At 29.6% G+C, this 15,032-nt stretch overlaps 8 protein-coding genes and 1 non-coding gene across 9 annotated transcripts, besides 2 other annotated features; 6 read left to right on the forward strand and 3 right to left on the reverse strand.

The window, feature by feature from the left end:
* Positions 1–535: 535 nt before the first annotated feature.
* On the forward strand, positions 536–2,311 carry TVAGG3_0831500 (armadillo (ARM) repeat-containing protein family; the record flags this gene model as incomplete). The annotated part of the gene is made up of 1 exon (XM_001323597.1): positions 538–2,001. The coding sequence occupies one exon, from the start codon at positions 538–540 to the stop codon at positions 1,999–2,001; it is 1,464 nt and encodes a 487-aa protein (XP_001323632.1).
* A 56-nt stretch (positions 2,312–2,367) lies between these two features.
* Positions 2,368–2,916, reverse strand: TVAGG3_0831510 (CDK-activating kinase assembly factor MAT1 family; the record flags this gene model as incomplete). The annotated part of the gene is made up of 1 exon (XM_001323598.1): positions 2,368–2,916. One exon carries the CDS (start codon positions 2,914–2,916, stop codon positions 2,368–2,370), a length of 549 nt encoding a protein of 182 aa, XP_001323633.1.
* A 172-nt stretch (positions 2,917–3,088) lies between these two features.
* Positions 3,089–3,160, forward strand: TVAGG3_0831520. The gene has a single exon. It is a non-coding gene; the product is annotated as a tRNA-Gln (tRNA).
* A 34-nt stretch (positions 3,161–3,194) lies between these two features.
* Positions 3,195–3,713: a mobile genetic element.
* Positions 3,714–4,133: 420 nt separating this feature from the next.
* Positions 4,134–4,613, forward strand: TVAGG3_0831540 (ribonuclease inhibitor domain-containing protein; the record flags this gene model as incomplete). The annotated part of the gene is made up of 1 exon (XM_001323599.1): positions 4,134–4,613. One exon carries the CDS (start codon positions 4,134–4,136, stop codon positions 4,611–4,613), a length of 480 nt encoding a protein of 159 aa, XP_001323634.1.
* A 533-nt stretch (positions 4,614–5,146) lies between these two features.
* TVAGG3_0831550 (glycosyltransferase family) lies at positions 5,147–6,445 on the reverse strand (the record flags this gene model as incomplete). The annotated part of the gene is made up of 1 exon (XM_001323600.1): positions 5,147–6,445. One exon carries the CDS (start codon positions 6,443–6,445, stop codon positions 5,147–5,149), a length of 1,299 nt encoding a protein of 432 aa, XP_001323635.1.
* A 236-nt stretch (positions 6,446–6,681) lies between these two features.
* On the forward strand, positions 6,682–7,830 carry TVAGG3_0831560 (pectin lyase-like family; the record flags this gene model as incomplete). Its single annotated transcript, XM_001323601.1, has 1 exon — positions 6,808–7,827. The coding sequence occupies one exon, from the start codon at positions 6,808–6,810 to the stop codon at positions 7,825–7,827; it is 1,020 nt and encodes a 339-aa protein (XP_001323636.1).
* Positions 7,831–8,087: 257 nt separating this feature from the next.
* Positions 8,088–9,029, reverse strand: TVAGG3_0831570 (3-phosphoinositide-dependent protein kinase protein; the record flags this gene model as incomplete). Its single annotated transcript, XM_001323602.1, has 1 exon — positions 8,088–9,029. One exon carries the CDS (start codon positions 9,027–9,029, stop codon positions 8,088–8,090), a length of 942 nt encoding a protein of 313 aa, XP_001323637.1.
* A 1,712-nt stretch (positions 9,030–10,741) lies between these two features.
* On the forward strand, positions 10,742–12,382 carry TVAGG3_0831580 (uncharacterized protein; the record flags this gene model as incomplete). Its single annotated transcript, XM_051248504.1, has 1 exon — positions 10,742–12,382. The coding sequence occupies one exon, from the start codon at positions 10,742–10,744 to the stop codon at positions 12,380–12,382; it is 1,641 nt and encodes a 546-aa protein (XP_051083979.1).
* Positions 12,383–12,529: 147 nt separating this feature from the next.
* Positions 12,530–15,032: part of a mobile genetic element that runs on past the window's edge.
* TVAGG3_0831600 (uncharacterized protein) lies at positions 13,264–13,498 on the forward strand (the record flags this gene model as incomplete). The annotated part of the gene is made up of 1 exon (XM_051248505.1): positions 13,264–13,498. A coding segment is annotated over one exon (235 nt), but the record flags the coding sequence as incomplete, so codon positions are not given.

A 15,032-nucleotide genomic window follows, 5' to 3' on the forward strand; every position in this document is an offset into this window, starting at 1 on the left:
TTAACTTTTGGAAAACTTGAATAAATAAAAATGGAATCTATGTATCGAAAGGTATATCGTGCTATATATAGAGCATTATTATAGTATTTCAAAATAATTTCTAAAAATAAAAAGAAAGGATACATGAGAAAAATGCATGCATTTCAATGTTTATCATATAATATTTATTTTTTATTAGCACCTTTAAACTGAGCAATTCCAACATTCTTTATCTTAAGCGATAGGTTTTTTGGACTAATAGTTTGAACTACCTCAGTAAATTTTTAGCTAAGAAGCAAATCTACTGATTAGCAGCAAGCATTAAAATAGATCTGGTAAATTCGTCTTCGGTATCACAACGATTCATACATCCTCATATGAACAAAAGTAAATTCATCTTCGATATCATGGAAAAATTTTGCGCTGTTGTCTTGAGCTCGGCAAGAGCGTTAGTCATAAGATTTCCTCTAGTCTATCAAAAGTTTTCTAACAGTCCTAAAAGGTTATTCGAATTTGATTTGAGACTACAATTCAAATTGAAATATTTTAATTTTTGAAATGAAAAATATAAGTGTAAGTTCAACAGAATCAAATGCAAATTCATTCAATGGTATCGTCCCAGAATCAATTAAGAACGAATCGTTCAATCTAGAAGAGAATATCCAATCATTTAACGAAAATTTAGAAAATCAAGATTATGATAAAGCAAGTAACATATTAATTGATATTGCCAAGTATATTTCTATAGCTCAGCATCCTGCACAAGACTTCATTAATAGCAAATTCGTAGATACACTGATAAATATTTTAATTACACCGTATCCAAGAGCAGGAAAATTCAAAATGTTCACCATACACAAATCATCATTCAATATATTAATCAAATTACTTACGAAATCTAAAGAATTAGCAACCTACTTAGTAGAAAATTCGATATTTAATGTTATGTCACCATTTCTTATCAATGACGATGATAACTTTACATTATATCTCACATTGAATCTATTTTCGTCTATAATGGCCTATGACGACCAATACTTAGAAAGTTTTTTAAATTCTAACATCCTTTCTCAACTTTTTGAGATCATAACCGGATTTATCAAGAAAGATTCATCATCAGTTGCCAAATTTGAAAACAATATTTTACAATTTTTCTCAAAACTCATTTCATTTCCGAAATTTAACGATGAAACCATGGTTTCGTCCATATTAAACTGTTTTACTCGCATTATACAACATATTCAACCAGATATTACTACGGATTACGATGAAAAACTTTACAAATCCGGATATGATCCAGTTTTAACATATTTCAAAGATATTTTCATAACATCATCAACCGCATTGAGATCATTATCATACAACAACATTCTATTTGTAATAAATTCACCAGAATTACTAAATTTAATAAATAATTCACTTTACAACATTTACATGAACAAAACATGGAAGATCATCCTTGAAATGGATATAGCCATACTAGAAAATGCATCAGAATACACTGAATTCGTTCAAAATTTCATTGAATCTTTTAATATTGAAATTTTAATTCAAAACCTTCTTAAAAAGCCACAACAAGAATATTCAGTAGGAATCATGAATCTCTTATGCATTTTTATCAATCAAAATGAATCTTTTATCAATAATATTCCAATTGAGAATTTATTTACAAGAATTCTCAAAAAATCAAATAAATTACCATTCCATAACTTACAATCATTCGTCAAACTATGTCTTGTTATCATTAACAGCAATTTTGACGGAATTATTCCTTTATTATTCCAAAATGAACTGATTTCTCAATTTCCTAATGTTATATTAGAATCCCCAGTTGATTTACAAGCTCTCTCCATCACTGCGTTCCAGAATTACTTAATAAAACTAAGATCTCAAGGAAATTCTTTTGATGACTTTGTAAACTTCTTAAATGGAGAGTATAAAGACTTCCTTGTCCAATGCTGCGAATCTTCTCAAGATATTGCAGATTTGGCAACTCAATTTTTAGAAATTCTTGAAGAATAAAAAAAATTTAAAATTTTTATAAAAACTTTATGAGATTGATATTAAAATTTAAGATCAAATATGTTTCCTGTTAGAAATGATCTTGAAAAAGTCTTTATCTTATGAAATAATTATTAATTTACAACATCACGCCAAATCAGGATCTCACCCCAAAACTGTCCTCCTACCTTTATAGTTACCTCAAAATTTCACGATAAAATTGGATATTTTTCCAGATATCAAATTTGAATGAGAAAAAATAGTTATCTAAAGAAATTCAAACAGTTAGTTCGACCAAATGTTGTAAAAATTTTATTTAAAATAAACATCTTTATAAATATTACAATAAATCTATATAATAAATGGGTAAATTATTAAACTAAGAACTCATATACCTAATTTGTAAGCTGTGTTCTTTATCAATTGAGGTGGTCTTGTTAATGAATTGGCGTATTCTTCTTTGGCTCTTTGAACGTACCAAGAATCATCAGAACCAGATTCCTGGAACCGAGAAACAGCCATTCCCATTTGCCAATTGTTAAATCTTGAATTTGCTTCTTTAGCAAATTCTTCTGCTTTGTAATCGAGTTTAAACTGGAATGCTTGGTTACGGCGAGATGACTTTTTGCGTTTTTCGTTTTCCATTTGAGCTTGAAGTGGTAATACTTTCCAATTTTTAAGAACATCACGAGAATTGAGAATTTCTGCATTTCTTGCACCTATTTGCTTTGAAAAATCTTTACCAAACTTAGCAAACATGGCTTCGGCTTTTTCTAGATTCTTTTTTTGAACCATATTCATAACTACTGTTTCTCTCTCTTCTAAGTACTTATTATATTCAAGTTCCGTCTCAAAATCCTCAGTTACTAGACAGTATTGTTCAAATACTCGACGATGTGTAGCATTTTCTTGTTTATTCAGAACTTGAGTTTTCATTCGAATGACATGTGATATGAAAAAATTAGATTATGAATAATTCTATAGGATTTATAAAATATAGGTAGCATGCGTAATTAAAATCTTAAAGAAACAAGTGATGTTTTAAAAAGGGAGAGGAAATTATAGTTATATTTATTATGGATCTGAAATTTTTAAAGGAAAATGTAAAGGTTCCATAGTGTAATGGCTATCACTGGGGACTCTGAATCCCTAAATCCAGGTTCGATTCCTGGTGGAACCAAAATTTTTCTTTTTTACTTTTGGGTATCAATTAAGGGTGGCTTCCGACCAAATTGTCACTTTTTAGCCCAAGTGAGAAAATTTCGTAATTTATAACCAAGTTTTTTAAAATCTATATTTAATAAAGATTCTATTTTTCTTATTAAATTTCAAAAATGAGGGGGTTCGGAATCGTCCACAAATTGCCGAAAGGGTTTTTGCCAGTTTTGAATCCGCTTATTTTTATCGACCAAAATTATAATAAATATAATTTTCGATAAGTATTCTACCCAAATGATTCTTCAAAAAATTATTTTTCGGATTTTATTCCGTAAAAAAACGTTACAGAAAACGCCTATAAAATTTCGAATTTTCCCTAAAAAATTCAGTGCAGGTCGATTTAAGAGATTTTTCAAAAATAATCATATCAGTAGATAGGGTATAATATAGAGGAGCTTTATGAATAACTCAAAATCCGGGAAACTCAATATTCAACGAGAAAAACGCTTAACGAATCTCACTTTTGGTGTAAACATCACAAAAAATTGAGAGAGCTTTCTGGTCGGAAGCCTCCCTTAAGGCTTCTAAGTATCTGATTTTTAAATGAGAGTTAACGTGTTTGAACTAATTATATATAAATTTTCCTCAGAGCATGAATAATTCTTGAAATTTCCCTTTATCAATTTTTTTCTGAGAAATAATCGCGAACTCTTTCAAATTTATTTTAATCAGAAATTCATCCACATACTTTGACAATAGAATTTATGTTGTAAATCAAAAATTGAATTGAAATTAAGGTTTGTATAAAATCGATCATAACCTTTTGTGAGTGAGCTAAAATCTACTCACAGACTTTATCTATTACTGGATTTCAAAGAGGCATGATGCCTTAGCCAGGCATCATGTATGAAATCCAAGATCGATGCTTAAATTTCCATGGAAATCTGATTTTCACTTCATTGAGATCTTATATCTAAAAATATTTCATATTTTAAATGTCTACTCTCTTTATACATGATTCAATACGCTATTACGTTTTCTCAAATTTCGTTAAAATTGGTTATGACGAGTATAATTATTCAGGAGAACCAACAGCTGCGCTTAGTAAAACAGCTGTAAGTGGCCACTTAATAATAGAGAGATACTTTAATGGACTTCCAATAACAAATTTATCTCAAGATGGATTTTACAGATGCTATCTACTCACAAGATTAACAATCAAAGCAAATATAAAAGTTATCCCCGCTGGATGCTTTGCTGATTGTTATTCTTTGACTCACATCGACATACCACCTTCAGTAGAAATAATTGAAAAAAGAGGATTGATGTTTTGGAATATCACAGGCGCATTGATTAATGAAAGTTTACATTTTACGAATTCTACATCAACAGTCATTTTTCAACATGGATCTAAATTACATACATTAGAACCAGAAATTTTTGGATATATCGAAAAAAATAATTCTAATTTTTGAAACTCCTGTAGTGTGCGAAGTTAATAGTTCAGTTCTTCCCGAAACCAAAGAAGTTCTAATTTATTCAATTTATCCAATGAGTTTTGGTAAATATAAAGTATTATATAGAAATTGTACATGTGCATGCTTACCATATTCAAGATCTTTTAATACAATGTACTTAGGATTAGTTGTCTTATTTTCATAACAAAAAAAAATTGAGCGACTATGCGCTGTTATATCAAAAATATTGCATTAAATGATGACGAAAAACAACTTGAGAAGCATTAAACATATTATAGGATTGTTGTCATAAAGAATTTGAGATTACAATTAAGAATCGAAATTTTAAGAATTAATATCTATCTCGATTCATCTTTCATAAAAAATCTTACTCTGATTTGTGGCCTTTTCTATTTGAATATCAAATATTTAGAGAGTGAACACTGAACAATACCATTCCGCGAATCGATGAAAAAATGACAAACTATTGTCGTATGAGTTGGCCAATTACAAACAAAGTTACGTGTTTAATAACAAACAAATATACAAATTTATTTGACATAATCAATAAAAGTTTTGTTTGGAATTGCAGATGGAAAATGACCTTTTTCTAAGTAAAAGAGACCTGATTTGATAGCACGAATTGAAATATCAATGTCACATGAGAATGGACCTGTCAAAGGAACAACTCTGTGATTGAAAACAACAAGTGCGATGTCACACGACAAAATTGTTTCCCATGCTGCAAAGTCCATCATGATGATGCTGCAGCAAACAAAAACTGTTCTTGGTCTCATGAAAATACATTTATGGCAATTACTTCCTGATGTAGTGAACAAGAACTTAATAGTGGAGAAAAACCTTGCATATGATGAAATAGAGCCAGTTTGATCATATAAAAAAAGAAATTTGACTGTTGGAAATTTTAGTTTTATCATGTTTGTGAGTTCATCGAAGTTTTCAAGGCTTCTGTCTGTATTATGTGCCCTGTTCAATATTACATACTGAGATGGAACAATGTTGAACAATTTAAAATGATTCGTCAGTTTATCATGCAAAATCTGAACAGGAACTCCGAAATGCATGTTATGTGGACGACCTTCAATGCAAACAGCCAATCGTTTAGCAAAAACCCATTCATCAAATCCAACAAAAAAGTACTGTCGAACATCAAGACATTCTAAGAATTCTCTTGCATAACTTCCACATCGGTGACTAAGGACAACAACACAATCGCGTAAATAATCATTTGGAAGAAGAACTAATGGACATAAGTAATCATTGATGAAATGTCCGAAATTACCCATGTTGCCGTGACCAAATACGCATGCTTTGTCACACTCTAAAACAACACTCCCATTACAAAACATTCTGATCCATTGAGGACCTGAATCATATGGTGGGCGAATAACTGTGTTACCAATGGCAAATTCGCCAAAACTGGTAGCATATGCATCTTTGTAGATTGCGATTTTTCCATGGAAATTGTTAAGTAAATCAATAAAACTCTTATCTGGATATTTAGGGACGAGATCGATTCGATTAAAGTAATCTGAGTTATTTATATACTCTGTGTTCTTAAGAAAACCGTATAATAGACCTGTTCTTGGTTTTTCGAAAGTCAAATTAAATGAAATAATTCGATCAATGAATTCAAATGCAGTGGATTCAATAATATTCTCGATAACAACAGATTTGTTTGTATTTACTTTGTTTAATTCGTGAATACTAGGATAAACGTCGAAAAAATAATTGAAATCTTTGTTTTCTATGAATGAAAACTGCATTTGTATGCATATCATGAGTAATAATAAAAATGTGGATGGATTATAAAAACATTGATCTGACATGGGAAAAATTATTGACCTTCGAATAAATAACGACAAAAAAAAAATTAAAGATATGAGCTTGAATTAGCCTTATAGTACTCTTGTAATTGATTGAATAGGGAAGAATTCTTCAGAAGCCTCTCTTGCAATGATACTCTTCTCATATGGATTTTAACCTGGTGAATATAAATTCCGAAATGAGGAAGAAAAATTGAATCGAAAAAGGGAAGTAATTTTTTTTTTACTTCAATGAAAATAAAAATCAAGTCAAATTGATTACAAAAAGTCATTCAACTTAGGTTGAGTATTAAAATAAGTATTATTACCATGATTGGATACATGCAAATGATATTCCAACAAGAAAATTCAAAATTCAAATTTATATGCAACTTGAAAGAAGCTTTTCCGATTATTACGGAAACTTACAGTTTGAAGAAAAAACAAAAAATGAAACCATTTCATCGACTGGTAATTTTTACATTCATAATTCAATATTTTCTTTCCATCAAAAACGAGCAATTTACCTTAATTCCAATAGCAAAGTATTACTTGAAACATGCACATTTTACAACAACAGCTCAAAAGGTTATGGTGGATCTTTCTATATCGCATATTCTGACTGTGTTTTAGTTCATATTTGCTGTTCACATTCTTCTTCAACTGATCTTGGATGCGGATATTGTATAGATTTTGCTAGTTCTAAGAAAAATTATGCTTTTGAATCATCAGTTTCATCATGCAGTGGATATGGAGGTGCATTTTCTCATTATCAAGGATATATCCAAGTAAGTAATATGAATACATCGAATCACGAAATTACTTATGATGCTGCATATCTTATTCAATTTCCAACAGGAACAGGAATTCTTAATCTCACAACAGCATTCAATACATCATCTAAAGAAGAAGCAGGAATGTTTAATAATGATGGAACATTTAAAATTACAAAATGCAATTATTTAAGTAATACATATACAGGAAGTGATAATGGAATAATAATATGTGATTATGGTACTTGTACATTTTTCGATTGCAGTTTTATGAATAATAAAGGAAATAAATTCTTTTATGGAAATCCAAATATTAATCATTGTTATTTTAAAGATAATGAAGTAAGTGATTATCCAAACAATATTGATTCAGTTGATCCATTAGATTCATTTATTTCTCATTATACAACAGATAAATGTTATGATACATATTATTTTTATTATAGAAATGATAATATCAATCTTCCAAATTTTGAAGTTAATGTAATCAGATCATACAAAAGATATGATAATGAAAATGAAAATGAAGAAGAAGGTAACGAAAATGAAATTAATAACATCCAAAACATTGCATTAAATGTTTATAAAACATCATTTGCTGAAGTATTAAACTTACCTTCATTATTTTCATAAAAATTAATTATATACACAAAAGTTTTTTATAATTAATTATTATTACTATTTCATGTTGAACAAAATCGAATTTTTGAGAGTTGATGCCTTCCCAGATTCATCTTTTACATATAATAACATCCTCAGTTCTCCAGATGCGGGGAACCATTGAAATGGGAAGGCATTTTCAATTTCCTTATCGTACCTCATTTTTTTGCAAGCTTATAGTTTATATAAAACAAACATTTATTAGAATAAAAATAAAAAATAAAATAAAAATATTATTTCTTTCTAAGAATTGGAATTGAAAGTTGAACCCTTATATTTTTATGAGGGAGAATAGATGTAACACCTTTAGAGAAAAATGTATTTCGAAGGCCACCACAAGCACACGAGTTATTGTGGTTAATTTGAGAATAAACATTGGCCAAAGAAGGACATTTAGAGAACACATCCTTAATCTCTGTCATTGGCTTCCTCATGAATGGTCTGACGTTAATAGACATCTCTAAAACTGTATTTAGTTCATCACATATGAATTTTGGTATCCTGAGTGATGAAACACCTAATGTAAGTCGATTTATCCATTCCTTGTAGTCATGGAATGGAAATGTTCCGAAAACTATGTAATATAAAGTAATTCCCATAGACCATATATCTGCTTTGAAAGGATCGAAAGGTTTATCTTCAAATACTTCTGGAGCACGATACAATCGAGTACCAATCCTGTCACAATTGCATAAATTGTCGAAAGACTGCGAAAACCCAAAATCTGCTAATTTAACGCGACCGTTCTTATCAACAATTATATTCGATGGCTTAATATCAAGATGGCATAAACCTTGTGAATGGATGTATTCAATAACGTTGATAATTTCGTAACAGATTCGAATTAACTCTTGATTCGAGACATTATTGTTGCGTAGATAATTTATGATATCACCATTCTCACAATCTTCGAGGATTAAGAAGCACTTATTGTATTCAGTGAAATGATCGTAAAGTTTAATAATATTTGGGTGAGACATTGACGCAAGCGAATTTATTTCATTATTAAATGATCTAACTTGAGAGATTACTTTGCATACGAATGTTTGATAATATTTGAGAGAATAAACACGAAGACATTTACCGTAAGCACCTTCACCAATAAAATCAAGGGCTTTATAATCATGGTCATGCAGTGTCTTATTGATTTTATCTTTCTCCAAGACACTTACCATACAATAATCTTCAACGATGAAATTGAATACTTCGAAATCGCAGCCAGAGTCACTTTTTGTTTGAGAATACTCAAATTCATAGAGAAACCGATTTTGAATGATAGTCATATAAAATCTATGTATGATTGAAAATCGAATTCCAAAAAACATGTGATTGGATAATCATTGAAAAAATTCTGAAGGAGATTGCAAACTATCGGTTTTATTAGTGACATAACAGATCCTCAGAGATCGTTTAATATAATCTACAGAAAATTTCAGCAGATTAACAATTTTTTACGAAAAATGAAAATTAATTCATTGAAAGTTTGAGAATAAATCAAAATATCAAAAGAATATTCAACGTAGAAATGAATATCAATTCGTGAAGAAGCCAACTCTTATTTTCATGGAGTTATTGTTTTTGATTTGTTAGTAGTAGGGTATGAAGGGTTTAGTGACTTTTTTTGTAAACGTAAGAATTCATACAATATCGAGCGATTTTTGTATCATTTTTTTTAACATATGAAGTAAAAAATATATGATTCTTACGGTTTTTATTCTTACGTTTTTGAATAAATCAAGATTTAAAAATTTTTCAAAATTGTAAGACATTTACACTCAGCCCATACATAATGAAATAAATCATTAAAAAATTAACATTAATTAAAAATTCATTTTCATCTTTTATAAAAGAAGCTATATATAGATGATGTCAGATATTCCGCGATTAATTAAACATTGTTTAAATCCTGAATGGGTTAAACTTCAATTTAAAAATGAAGATTGTGAATTTATGAAATGAATTATTTGATTCATTCTTTCTTCAATCTCTTCTATTCTTTTTGTTAAATCATCAATTTTCATTAATGAGGTGATTCTTGATTGAGGAATAGATTTCAAACTAACCACTCCTTTTATTTTTGAAATTTTGAATCCATCAACTTTAAACATTTTATTCAATTTACACGTTGTCAATTCTTCAAATAATTTTTTATTATTAGCATAATAGTCATTAAATTCTTCAACAGATGAAAAAATTTTTATTTCAGTAATTGGTTTAACAACGTTTATTTTTTGTTGAACATTTTCACTTTCATTTATTTTTAAAATCGGTTTCATTTATCATTAAATAAAAATTAGAATTAAAAGATGAAAATGAATTTTTAATTAATATTAAATCAGAAATGGCGGCAGGATTCTTTAAAAAATTATGGGATGGAATTAAGAAAGCTGCGGGTTGGGTTTATAAAAAGATTATTAAACCCGTTGCAAACTTTTTGGCACCAGTAGCGAAAACGGCAGGAACTATCATAGGTGGAGTATTAGGTACTAAAGAAGGTAATCCGGCGATGGGAGCACAAGCTGGTAACGCAATTGGTGGAATAGCTGAAGGAATACTTAATAAAATAGGAGGTAGATAGTGGAAAAATAAATAAATATTATTTTTATCTTAGTATCGGTTGTAGTCTTTGATAAACTTTTTCTCCTTTATTTAAAACTTCTCTTATTGGGGCAGCTTTTGGTGTTATTGATTCAGCAACGTCACTAATTGCTTCTTTATTCTTAAATATCCAATTTGCCCCCTTCTTCAATGTTTCCCAAACTTTACTCGCTCCTCTTTTTACTTTATTCCACAGTTTCTTAAATATATCTGCAGCCATAGTTGATTATTTCATTAAAATTAAAAATTCATTTTCATCTTTTAATTTTGATTTTTTATTTATTAATAAATGACGACTAACTATTTGGTGCCAAACACTAAACCGATTAATGGAAATGTGTTTCATTCATTCGAAAAGATAAATGAAATATTCGCAAAGAATGACGGTAGAAGATATTATAGAGAACTTGAAAGTTCATGCTATGACTCTGATACTCCATATTTTGATGATAAACAAACTCATTTAAGAATTACAAATCCAGCTCATGATGTGAACCAATTAGGTGACACATATATTAAACGCAAAGTTAAAGCAACTCTTGTTTCAAATAAAGCTTTCACATGTGATGCCGCTTTTAAATGCATGCGTTTATTCGTTGGTTACAAATCATCAAATCAAAGCTTTAAACAATTAGAAATAGAAACTGAAAGAGGTGATGCCGGTTATCTTCAGATGGATTGCGCCCGTGAATCTTTCGCATTTGCAACATATAAACCAAAATCAGAAAGGAAAGTTAAAAAGTTTGTTCATTCGTTATATAATAATGTTCAAAAATATGATAACTCAGTATGTGGTAAATATATTGACCCTTCAGAAGTTTTCAAGAACGCAAATGAAGAAGTTGATGTCACTTTTGATATGATTATTCCGGTAAATGATTTGTTAGCATTTCAGGCGTTCGATGATTATCCTAAATCATTTGGTGATATCATTCTTAAATATTATGTTTTCAGGGATACTTTAGTATTTTGTCAGGTTGACCCGTTAAGAGTTGCTGATTTACAAAATTACGTTTATGAAAAGATAACTGATGAAAATTATGAAAAGATTATGAATCATGTTTATAAATATGATCGCAAATTCCAACAAATCGGACTTCCTGCCAAATTAATTACAAGCTTAGCCGCTACATCTGCTGACGCAACAGTTGATGACGTTATTATTTCATGCACAAAGATGGAAGTTTTAGAGGATAAATGCATTACACCAGGATACAGTTTAATTGAAGAATCAGTTAAAGCAATACCACGTTTATTCAGTAAGGAAGATCCATTCATGATTCCAGCTCAACATATTGACGTTCGTTCACTAAATGGAGGTTGCATCACTCCTGAAGGTATCAGCTCAGATTTCTCATACGCTCTTCATAATGTTACAGATGTTGTGTTAACATTTCCGAAGAATGCAATGCAAAGAACAGTTTTAGAAAATCCAATGCTTCGAGGTCTTCAGGTCACTATAGATTCCAGAAACTTCCCCGATCAAGCGATGACCACAGTGGGTGACATATTCTTTACACGTATGCTTCAAGCTTCTGATTTAGATGGAGTGAATGAATGCACAGAAGAATACGAGGACTCATTAACTAGACCACTGAATGCAGATGATGGCACGCCATTAGCTAGAACATGGAAAGACCAAACTTCATTCTTATACACTATTACAGTTCAACGTGATGGAGCGGGTATATTCTTTGATGGATTAGAAACTTTCAACTCACAAGTTACAGTACAAGTGAAAGCTTATCCAATCATTCAGGGTGAAAATGACACTTACTGTTCAAAGGTGACAAATCCTCCTCAGGTTTGGTTTACTAGGACTACATATTGGACATGGACACCGGATGAAGGTTTGAAATATCATCCAACAGGTACACCACCACAGTATAGAAGTTCATATGATGAAATATTGATGAATAGAAATGTTTAAATTATAAATTTATTTTTGATTAAATGGATTTAAATTCATCCACCCTTATGAAGAATTAGCAGGAGTATATAATACATACATAGATGATATGATTAATGAAGCATTGAGTGATAATAGAAATGCTCTATCTAAGGAAAATTAATGAAAATTCCATATTCTGAATGTTACTTAAATTCAATCACTGCAGCAATTGGTAAAAAAATAAAGGTAAAACATTAACGATATTAAAACAAATTATCATTATTGCTAACACTTCCCCCTATTCACATGTGTTAATTTATATCAACCGTTCAGGTTCACCTTCAGATGATACATTTGAATCTTTAAAGCATTTAATCAAAATTCCAATTATTTATTTATCACAAGAAGAAGCGGAAGATTATTTAAAAACTTTTTAATGTATAAAGAATTATATATACAATCAAGAAGCAAGGATTAGAGGATAAAATTATTGATAAACAACGGGATGAATTATTTGAAACACTTTCTATTTCAAATTTTGATAGAGAATTTTTGCATTCACTCATTTTTCTAGATGATGCAGTGAAATCAAAACTAATAACAAATGAGAAATCATATTTTAATCAGTTATTAACTCAATGTCGACACATTCAGTGTTCATTCTTTATGGCTGTTCAATATTTCAAAGCATTAAGCACAAACATTAAATCAAATCTATCAACCCTTTTCATTTTCAGTGGGTTTAGTCGTCAACAGTTGAACGTTTGCTTTATCAAGTGAATTTACCAATGAGCATTAATGAACTTTACACACATATAGCAATTAGTGAACATGGAAAATAATAGTTGATTTAAATAAAGGAAGTGTTAAATTTGATTAACTTTTTATAATTAATTTTTATTTTTTATTTATAATTAAACATGACAGAAATAGCAAATCTTCTACAGGTTCCATTAAAACAAGGAACAAACAAAAAGGGTGCATATAATAGAACTATGAAAGTTCCTGATGGAATGAAAGAATTAGTTCATATTGTTGCTGGTCTTCAAAAAGATGTTAAACAAATGAGAAACGTTTTAACATTACCAGAAGCTCAAGCATATGCCAAACGTCAAGGTCCAAATTGGGAAGCACACGAAGCAGACATTACGGGTCCAAATGGAAAACCTGATGGTATAAATGAAGTTTTCATTACTGATGGTCAAGGAAATATTAAAGTCATAAATGGTTACAAATTAACTATAACTGATTATCCTAAACGTAAAGCATATAATGAACGTTATCCTATGCAATTTGATGAAATGGAAAGCTGTTAAACAATACATTGGAGAAGGTGAAAATGGTCCAATTAATTCATACCGTTATAATCCATATTCTTATTTCAATGAAGAATTAAATGCTATTGAAGAGGGACGGATGGATTACCACGATATATCTAAACCAGTTTGATGGTCAATATGCAAATATTAGACCCGAAATTTAGCTAAGAAATTCTTTAAGAGTTGCTTTATTCGATCCAGTTTTCGCAAATGTTAAAGATGAACTTAAACAGCAATTCCAACAATTATATAGCAAGATTGCATCAGGTGCTTTATCTCAAGCATTCAAAGATTTAATTAAGAAACCATTATATCAGCAACGAGGTTTAACTTATGATTTAGTTAAGGAATCAGATAAAGAAATTTGAGAAATCAGATGATTATAAGAATGCAATTAATGAATATATTCGGTCTATTAATTTCGATGAAATGCTAAAAATCAACTTCATGAAAAAATACAGGAATAATAGATTCAAAGTTCCAGCAAAATAAAAGTTTAAATATATTTTTTTATTCGAATATTGAGAAGACGTTTCACTAGTCAAAAAACTAACGCAAAAGCAGAGATTACGGTTGGTTATAACGTAAATGATGGATAAATCACGAATTATTCAAAATGTTAAAGTTAATGTTAGCCCTGAATTAACAAGGTCAGCAACTCAACCAAATTATTAACTCGTGACTTACCGAAGAATGAGGAGGAGCAAAATAAAGAAGATGGAGACCACAATCATTTTATCTGAACCCGGTAAAGAACCTGTTGAAATTCCCACTTATCCAACATACCGCAAACTTGATAACCCATATAAAATAGACATTAATTCTGAATTAATGAAAATTTTACCGTGATATAATAATTAATAATTATGATTCGATAATAAATTTAATTGACCAATCTGGTTTAATTATTTTACCTTATGAATCATTAATTCACATTATCGCCATTCTTTGTGATGTTCAAGATTCAGACGTTAAGATTCAATTTTTCATAGATGATGAGGTTTCATGCTGCGGAACAGTTGCAAAAATAAATCCTATAAAGGATATTAGCACAATTAAGATATCAAAGAACGGAATAGTGATGCGAAAAATTCCCAAACATATGGGGTTTCTCATATCCCGTCCCCTATCGTTTCCCCAATTCAATTTTTTTTGGAATTTTATTTTTTTCCCGCCCATTTGAATTAAAAATGGGCGATTTTCGTTAATGTGATTGAAATATCATAAAATTAATACGTATTTTAGCTAATAATTCTATTTTTATACAATATTCTCTCATTAAATCAACATTTTTTTCTAATTTTAATTTTTAATTTTTAATTTCTTCATAATTTTAGCGATTTATGCTCATTATTAGCAAATAAATAATA

The sequence above is a fragment of the Trichomonas vaginalis genome, chromosome VI (genome assembly GCF_026262505.1).
Source record: "Trichomonas vaginalis G3 chromosome VI, whole genome shotgun sequence".
Lineage (NCBI taxonomy): Eukaryota > Parabasalia > Trichomonadida > Trichomonadidae > Trichomonas > Trichomonas vaginalis.